At 47.5% G+C, this 9,896-nt stretch overlaps 1 protein-coding gene across 1 annotated transcript; it reads left to right on the top strand.

Annotated features, from left to right (window-relative positions):
• The first annotated feature begins 2,205 nt into the window (after nucleotides 1–2,205).
• Nucleotides 2,206–4,643, top strand: LOC116840931. Its single transcript, XM_032808290.1, has 5 exons — nucleotides 2,206–2,958; nucleotides 3,549–3,829; nucleotides 3,885–3,953; nucleotides 4,128–4,220; nucleotides 4,538–4,643. The coding sequence occupies exons 1-5, from the start codon at nucleotides 2,268–2,270 to the stop codon at nucleotides 4,586–4,588; spliced, it is 1,185 nt and encodes a 394-aa protein (XP_032664181.1). The 5' UTR covers nucleotides 2,206–2,267; the 3' UTR covers nucleotides 4,589–4,643.
• The last annotated feature ends 5,253 nt before the right edge of the window (nucleotides 4,644–9,896 follow it).

Raw genomic sequence — 9,896 nt, 5'->3', positions numbered from 1 at the left:
CTCTCTCCCTCGACTCTAGTCGGAGTACCGAGTTATTAATTAATTGCGAGTCCGCTCATGAAATGCTCTTTTTCGTCGCGTTAACCCTCGCGCGAAAAATCGGCCGGCCGTGTCGATGAGATCGTCAAGTCCCTAACACCGTGATCGCTGAATCGACTACCGCATAGAAGCCGAATTACGCTCGCGATGCGCGTGTAATAATTCCAACCGTCGCGAGCCTGACGTGAAGAAACGCGAATGATTAAAAAGCATGTCGCTCGAAACACTTTGAAATCACACGAAAACGCAAAGTGCCCTACGGGCTTCGCCGACGAGGGGCAAAAACGCGCGAGCGGTTTTTCATTCTCCGAGGCGTGGTCGCCGTGATTGCGCGTTCATTTGTCAGAACATAAACGGTAAACCGGGTTAGCAGCCGTTCTCTTTGATTCGAGCCCGGCGTTTTTCACGCAGTGTCGTCGTTATGCCGTCGCACCGCGCCTACCGAGTCGTTAGCGATTCGACGAGGGTGACGGAACGAGAGTAGCTGCGGAAATTTCGTGACTTTTCGGGGATGATAGTCGGTTAGACATTTCGTTAAACAATACTATCGTGTTGGGAGATGTGCGCGAATTAACCATCCAGCGTGTACTGAGAAAAAGGACTGCAACATTTATTTCCGTGAAATGAATTTTCTGTGAGCAGACCTGATATCTTCTTCTCAGTGTACGCGAAGATGTAAGTATAATTGGTTTTTTCTCATATAAATTCTTTCCTATTTTACTATGTTTTTAGCAATCCAGGTAAACAGATTGTCGGTAGGATCTATCTTGCTAAGGACAATACCTAGCAACAAACACAATCGCATGAAAAAATCGTCCTAATGACGCATTAATGATGTCTCTAACATCAGTGATACGTTATTAATACACCATCCGACTATTGGACTAGTTAATTTCGCTAAAAATATATACAGCAAATGTTTCAACACTCCAGTTCCCAAAATATAAGTAGCACATATGAAATATGAAAGAACAACGAGTTACTGCGGAAAACGTCTCAATCTATTACAATCTCGGTTACTAAATTCTATAGTACTTTTTATTATGAAATTCTCTTCATAATGCACAATCATATTTGTTCGATCATACACATTCAGTGAAAAAGACATATACGCAGATTTTTTAAAATTAATATATATATATATATATATATATATAGTATTATATATAGTTTAATAAACTATGTGCGTTACAATTTTACAAAACTCGTATATAGTTGCCATCACCATATTTTTCTTTGAAATGTAGTACCATTTGGGAGCATCGAGCAATTTTGAGCTTTATCTTAAATTTGTTGAAACACGATATTTCTGCAACTATCTTTGTTCTCCAAAGACATGGAAAAGCTTCAGCTATAAGATAGTAGCGTAATAAAATGAAAATCTGCAAACAGATTTGTCTTATTTAAAAATTTTCCCGGGTTCTTTGAAAAAAGTTGATGATCGATTGAACATTCGTTCGAGGTTTCACAAATCCAACATTGCATGCGAGCAATTGCAAGTGTGCGATCGGTTTCGATATTAAACTGAATCTCGCGAAAGATCTCGCGGTGCAACGAAAAAGAGAGTCCGACGAAGCTATTAAAATGGAATTTGTTTCATCGCGGGCTGCGCGAGTCTTGACGCGAGATAACGATAACGATAGCGATGATGTAAGAACGTAGAAAGAAAAAAGAAAGGAATATTATTAATAGTAACGATAATGACGGAGGTAATTACCATTACGCCGTGGGATCCATTACGAACCCTTAGGATCGACGGATCGCGTGCGTTCCGGCGCTATCTGATCGTTACTAATACAAATAACGGCGTAATAGGCATTGCGTGTGCGCATTGATAACGTTCGTATAAACGAGTACTTGTTAGTATAGCCGGCGAGTTGTGTAATACGACGAGCGGAGGAAAATTCGCAAACCGTTTTCCCTCGCCTCCCTCTTTCTCTCTCCTCTCAATCGCCGAGAGAGAAGAGAGATGGAGAAGAAGGGTGGCGGTGAAAAATCATCCCCGCGCTTCTTTTCGCCGCGTCCACACGAGTAATCCACACGCGATAGAAAGAAATCGCCGTTATTATGTTGTCGCCCGCGCGACCGGGGTAACGAGCGGGCTTATCTGCACTTTATCTGGCCGGCGATGTGGCGAAGCACAGACGGGAAAGCCAGTCAGTCGCGGCGGGGCGGTGGAACGATAGTCGCGGCGCCGTGCTTTTCCCGTGCTTTTCCCGTGCGCGATCATGCTGGAAAACTGCCGATGGTTGCTGTACGCGTCTCGCGTTTACGGCTGTCATCCGCACACGATCCGAGAGGACGACTCCACGCCGGCGACAGCGGCCACGCGTTTCCGTCCGCTGATGCTCTACTCGGTTGTCGCGTGCGGCGTGTACTGCGCGGCGGCGTATCACGCGAGCAGCTTACTCGAATGCGTTTCCGCGGGCGCGATGATCGTCGGCTGCGCGGTGCAGCAGGTCGATCGGTACACCCGCAGCCTCTTCATGATCCTGACGACGGTGCTGTCGTGCCTGTGTCACCTGGACTTTGAGCGCGCCGTAGCGTCCGCGCGCAAATTCGACGATCTGACGCGGCACTACCGCCGCCGGGCGGACGTCAACAGCGGGCCGCCCGTGAATCGTCGCGTCCAGTGGCTGGTGTTGTTCGGCGTCCACCTAGTCTGGGCTCTGTACGGCGTGCACGTGAGGTACGCCATGGATGACAAAATTGGATGGCACACGATCGCGATTATGAGTTTCATGCGCGCCGCGTTCTCCACGGAGGTCGCAAAATTCTGCTTCCTGTACGACGCGTTGCGTCGCAGGTTCCGTCTCGTCAATCAGCTGTGTTGCGGATCGTCCGATGCCGCGACGTCGTCGAGTCATCAACGAGTCACCGTGTCCACTGATAAACGTTGCTCGAATTATCACGTGCGAAGTACGAAGTCAGTTTATTATGTACAGGGAAGGTAGGTGGAAAAACACGCAGATCGCAGATGTGACAGATAAAACGATCGGTAACGATCTTTCTTAGATTTCTTTCACTGACAGAAATAACCTGTTTTGCAAACGAGTATATCGCCACACTGAGAAGAAAAGAATGAATGATCCAACTAAAATTATAGAGAGTTTGGTTTTGGCTCCAACTATATTTTTTAGTTGTTCTTTAGTAATAACATATAAGATTATTATTACAGTAGAATGTAATAAAATGTCCTTCTTTCACCATAATCTATCGCAATCGTAGTTTTATCATTAGCGATTGTAGTTACAAGTATCAAACATTTTTTCTCAGTACTATTCGCCAATCTTCTTTAATAAATAACTCGAAATTCTACGCATAATTGTTGGCAAAATAGCGGAGGAATTTCGAAAGTGTTCGATCTGATGTATATGAGCGTTTCTCCATCTACCGTCAGATATGTGTGTATTTTTTACTCTAAAATATATATTTTTTTAATCGCATTTTAATCATTTGATCATCATCAACTTTAATTTATACGATATATCGACTTTCTCTCTGCATAGGGGTGACCGTCGGCGTGAACGCGCCCGAAGAACTCACGATCTTACATCTTCAGCGATTGCATCGGTGTCTCACCGACGCGACCAAATATCTCAGTTCCCACTACAGTCCGCAGTTGCTCTGTTGGCTCGCGTGCTTGTTAATGGACATTCTGATGTACATTTTCTTCGCTGTTTACACGGTGAACAGAGCCAGGACAGTTATTCTTCAGTGTGTAATACTCGTATACCTGTCGGTTCAAATTATCGCTGCAAGTCGCGTCTGTCACTTGACGTGCGATCAGGTAAGCGTGTCGACGTGCAAACGCTCTCTTAATGTCGCGTAAATCTGTTCCACAGGCGAACGCGCTGGCGAGAATAGTGCTTTCGATGGGAACTTCCGCATTCAGACGCAACGAATTTTTTACCGTGAGTCGATTTCGAAATCCCAAGCATCGATTTCGAGCGATCGAAGCTCTTGTACGAATCACGTCCTCCCGTATCACATGAGAAGAAGTAACATTTTGTTCGACTCGCCCCGATACTTTAATCGAATGAATGAAAGACTCGACTGGAACGAAAGCACGTTTGTCTCATTTTTAGGAAGCGATCGAATTGGGCGTGTATCTTCGAATACAACCGTTACGCATCAGAGTCTTCGGCTTGTTTAACATGGACAACCGATTTCCATTCTCGGTAATTTCTGATGTTTCAATTAAGCTCGAGTAACTCGAGAACTGCGCGTGGAAATTACCATAGAATTTTGAAACCGAAGAACAGATGGACACTATCGAACTGTCTTTTCGTATTTTTCTACTTATTTAATTTAGGAATTGAAATGTGCTATTGAAAAATTAATTGTTTCTATGAAATTTATGATGTTTGTTCGACAGACCTTACCGACAGTCTATTCCCGCGCTACTAGAAACATACTAAAATTGAAAAGATAATTTATATGAAAAAGAAAACTATCCTCTTCGTGCACAAATTTACTCATAAAATGTTTAACATAGGTGTTTGGTGTTATACTGATGTACGTGATCTTGGCTTCGTCCCTTCATTAAATCGCGGCATTGAGCGAGCAGACGACAAGTACACGGAAACAAGGAAATAAACGATTGGAGAAAAAATCTCCCTGTATATCGCATTTCTTAAATTCTTCTCATTTTTCAAATTCCAAAAAAGAACCGAGTTGGCATCCTCTTCCTAGTTTCATTAGCCTCGTCTTAGCCGATTCATTAACCGATCCATCTCCTTGTTACGTCATTGAGAACTTTAACAAGTTTCTTACAAATCAATCCCGTGACATTCTACGCATTCACGCGATTATATCGGTGTCGTAATCTCGTGGTATTTCCCGTGTAATGTGCGACTAAACGATTATCGATCCGTCCACAATGGAGGGCGTGAATCTCCACTACGATCTTTTCGATTATCTGCCGTGAATTTATCATCGGCACCGCCGAGCGTTGGCGATGCTGCGATAAAATTTTCGAATTAGCTTGCATTATACGGCTAACCTTGATCGATTCAATTGTCGTTTTCGCGTCGCAAATAAGATCAGAGCGATCGGTCGATAAATTTTACACGTAAGATCGGTCGGTGTGCGCATTAATGGCACACCGAATTCATCAATCCACACTGCTGTTGGATCGAAAAGTGTCGAGGTCGTGCTGCCCTTATCGGGCAGCGAGCACGCGAGTAACGTCGCGCCGAAAGGTTGCATCGATCGCCGCATCGCGCGTCGCGCAAAAAAGGAAGAAAAAAGAAAAAGCAGCGTAGAACGCGACGAATGGGTTTCCGCGCGGCGATTCGTACGGCGCGCGCGTAATAGATATCTCGTAAATAAAGTTCTCGAACGGGATACCATTAGACGTATATAGCACGTAATCGCGGCGCGATCGGAACCAGGTCTCATTATACGCGCGGGTATCGAGTCGGGCTACTTAAGGCAGAGGGAGGAGACGGGTGGTGGTGGCGCGATCATTGGCCACGGGGTGAAGGCGAGAGCAGAGAGAGAGGATCGCGAAGGGTATACGTTTACGACACACGTTGCCAGCCCGTGCCGAGAAGGATGAATCCTAAGCAATTTCTCGCTGGTCGGAGCTCTTTGATGCTTTGAACTCTCACCGCGCTGACCGATCCTCGCGCTGTAATCACGCGGAGCTTCGCCACGCCCCGAAAAACACCTCGGACCCGTATACATGCTCTCGCTCTCTCGTTCGTTCTCGCTCGCTCGCTCGTTCGCTCCCTCCCTCCTGCCCCTCTTTCTTCGGCTCTCGCGCGCTACCACCTTCTCCCCTACCTGCGCCGCTTCTCTCCTCTCCTCTCCTCACCTCCGCTCCTCACTCTTGCACTCCGCGCGGTACCGACTCTACCTCCTCTCTCTCTCACCTTGACTCATCCCTTTCCCGCCTGGGCCCGCGTTCGTTGCGTCCGCTCTCGCCGACGTCCTCGCTCCCTACGGACTCGTAATCTCGACCGAAGAATCTGATTATTCTAAACTCTCCCGATCGACAGGATTTACCGTCTCGATCCTATCTCGCCGTAGCGAGACGTGCCGCTGCCTCGCGAGATGCGGATATTATCGTCGTTTCTATCGGCGTCTCGGGCGCGCAACGATTCGCCGAGACGCCTCTCGCGAATTTGCGACGCATTTTCGGACGTACTAGCTTATAGTGCGTGTGTGAGACAGAGTCTATTTGGAGAAGTAATTTGACGCGTAAGCGAGTCAAATGTGAAATGATATTTACGATGAATAATCACATGGAAACTACCTATCTCTCTCTCTCTCTCTCTCTCTCTCTCTCTCTCTCTCTCTCTCTCTCTTTCTCCCTCTAGTCGCTCATTCGCCTGTATCCGTACGGATATAATTCGCAAATTACGCCGCTTAGAACGCCTCTACTCTGTGAGGCAAACATAAAAATATCGACATCCGCGCGACGATATATCAATTTGTCGATATATCGGGGAGATTATGTCATCGATATGCATCGACCAAACCGCACGCACGCACAGGCCGGCGAAAAAATCGGCGAACGAACAAGAGCGCGTTACCGCGCGCTAACGTAGAGCGCTCTCTCCCTCCCTCCCCCTTTGCGCACCGGGCGCTGCTGCATCCGGTGGTATCGAGAGAGGTCTCACCATTACACCCTATTACGTACGCCACTGATCATGCCACGGGATCGTCGATCCACCACTCCTCTTCTTCGCACTCGTTCCCGATGATCGGAGTTGCCTCGCAGTTGCGGCGCGGTTGCTAAGAAGAGGCAGAGAGAAGGAGAACGGGAAAAGAGCCCCTTGGAGAGAAACCGCGGTATTCGGCCCGACCAGGCGTGAGGTTGCGCTCTCTCTCTCTCTCTCTCTCTCTCTCTCTCTCTCTCTCTCTCTCTCTCCCTCTCCCTCTCTCTCTCCTTCGAAGCCGCGCTATAATACATATCGGAAGAATGGCGAGCGTGAGCGAGAGAAACTCGTGCAACGGACAGAGACTCGTGTAACGTCTCGCTCTATCGTTCGCGCGGCTCGCTCGTTTCACGCCTCGCTTCGGCTTGCTTCGACTTACCTCACCTCGTCTCGTCCCTCCTCTCTTCTTCCACACTTCTCTCCTTGCCGCGTCTCGCCTTGTCTCGCCTTGCCTCGCCTCGCCTCGCCTCGCCTCGTCTCGCCTGGCCATTCCACGCCGTTCCGATGTGCCCGAGGTGGAGGATGCCGAAGGTGGTATTAATTGGCGAGGAGCCCGGTCGCTTATGATTAGCCAGCGCAGCCGCCGCCGATCTTCCTTCGGAAACCGACCTTGTATCTACTTACGTCTATATGTATGTACGCACGGTATACCCTGTCAGAGGCTTTGGGCGGACACTACGAATTCTGTCGTGACCTCTATGGTCAAAAGTGTAAACTCAGACTGGGCAACCTGATCGCGAGAGAGTTTGAGTGATCTAAGACAGATGAAACAAAACGTTGCGCGCGCATACACGCGACAGAGAGCTCGAACGCGAGATAACTAAAAATTCAAGCGAGATTTCAACCTAGTTACTTTTACTTTCGTTCACACGTGGCGTCGCTCCCATCAAGGACCACAATGGCCGTACAGTACGGTACATCCACGTTCGACGCATACACGTACGATATGTTCGTAAGAGCTCTCGGCAATATTTCGGGATATCACCGGGAGATATCCCGGTTGGTTTAGAGGACTGGACGCTAATACATCTGGGCAGGTAGTGCATGCCAAGGTGAGATAATTACAGAGCGGGCCTCGGCCGCCAAGTCAAACAACCTAAAACATCAACCTGCTGCACCCATAGGCGCCCGAATCCGAGGTGGACGAAACATTTTCCATTTGCGGTGGTGTTTGGAAAGAACGTGCGTGTAACGCGTGTGTATCAGCGCGCCCGGGACTCGACGTAAAGGTGGGCGTTCGTAAAGCAGGTAAGCGCGCGCGGGAACTTTTGGTCGTCGGCGGGATAGCAGCCGGGGCCTTTTATTCCGAGTCCGAGATCCGGGCGAGCTAATCGATTTGAAATTGGGCCCGTGACGGTCTTCTTTGACGTACCTCGTGCTCGTTCAATTTATTTGGTGGCTCCGACCACCCCGGCGTAACCGGGGCCTCCGCATTGTTCGTAACGGACACCGGACAACAGTGCCTGCACTTTTTTTTTTATACGGCATCGAAGACGAATCACCGCCGTCACGGTACTCGCGCGTACCGAAATATCTTTTGTCGCTCGCAAAATTGAAAATGTCCGTAAACCGAAGTAAGTGACGTAGACCGCGCAACGTTTCTCTCTCTCTCTCTCTCTCTCTCATACACACACACACAACACTCTCCCTCTTTTCCTCCTTTTCTCTCGCCCCTTCAGCACCCCTTTCTCTTTCTTGTTCTTTTTTCTTTGCAAACTGCGTCTTACGAAATTAATCGGAGTTTGTCTCTCCTCTTTTTTTTCGAGCGGGGCGAAACAACTGAGAGAGACAGAGAGAGAGAGAGAGAGAGAGAGAGAGAGTGAGAAGAGGGAGGAGAAAGGGACAAGGAGAGGTCGTTCGTCGGGTCGACCACAATCGGTCAAATTAGTCGGGTTTCCACGGGGTGTGGCTTGGGTTAGTTACGCTTTAGGTGTCGGGTGGGTTGGAGAAACAATTTGTTTGTTCTGTTAGCGGCGCGCCACGCTAATGACACGTTACGTCTCGACGACGCGATCGAAAGAAGGGACAAAGTACTAGTCGAGTATCCCGGAGTAATCCGAGTAGCCCCGAGAGTCGTTCCCGACAACATGGGAATTAATTGCGTTAATCTCGCGTTTTACGAGCGACCTGCACGTATCACGCGCCGCAGTATGTATGGATATTGTACGCCGTTCGCTCGGACGAGCGGTAGAGGGAGTGCAAGAAAGAGAGAGAGAGAGAGAGAGAGAGAGAGAGAAAGAGAGAAAGAGCGACCTGAAATTCTCAGAGATATTTTAAGGATTCCGAGGGCGTCGTAAAACTCTCCGCTTTACCGCCGGCAAAAGATCGAACGTTGGCGAAGAAGAAGAAGAAGGCGAAGAAGAAGAAGAAGAAAGGCGCCCGCGAAAGTGATGGCGGGTCGTTAAAGATCGGCTCTCTCGTGCGCGCGATGCCGCTTTACTCGGTTGCGAGAACCCGGGTGCGGGAACACTATGTCCATACGCTTACATCTTTGTAACCGGCATATAGGAATCGTCCCGATTGGTCCGAATTAGGACGCATTTGTGCTAAGGTCAAAACGCCTGGACCTAATCCTAGACATTTTTATTGTTTTGGCCTTTAAACGCGAGTACTTTCAACATCAGTATGTATATTTGGAATAGAGTGTTTGGTAATTATATATGTGTAACTATAATTATATGGAATAATAATTACTATAAATTATGGTGAAGAAAACCGTTATATTTTTTTTTTATTAAATTCTACTTTAATATTGATGATAACGATCTTATATGTATATTACTACTTTCATTTTGTTACAAAAATATGGCTGGAGCCAAAAATAATTATAATTTTAGTTATAGTTCTCTCTCTCTTTCTCTCTCAATGTATATATATATTGAACATGTACGTATATTCTATGCTGAAAGTTTATTTGTGTTTAAGGAGTAAAATAAGAATGTTTAGGAGTGGGTGTACTGGGTGGGAACTGGTACTCTTACTTCTTATCTCGCGCGACCCACGTTTCACTCCGACTTCACGTCCTACAACCAATTGTAGTTAGCCGGCTGTTATCGTTAAGAGGAAGATTACATACTGACAATATTGTCACTCACCTCGATGGCGACGACGGCGTCGGGGTTGTCGATCGGATCGATCGCCATCGTTTATAGATGAGAGCCGGGAAGTAAGCGAAATACTCCGTATTTC

Source organism: Odontomachus brunneus, unplaced genomic scaffold (assembly GCF_010583005.1).
Source record: "Odontomachus brunneus isolate Ranch 3 - 2012 unplaced genomic scaffold, Obru_v1 Obru_scaffold_013, whole genome shotgun sequence".
NCBI classification, from domain to species: Eukaryota; Metazoa; Arthropoda; class Insecta; order Hymenoptera; family Formicidae; genus Odontomachus; species Odontomachus brunneus.
This window is presented reverse-complemented; position numbering and strand designations above follow the sequence as displayed.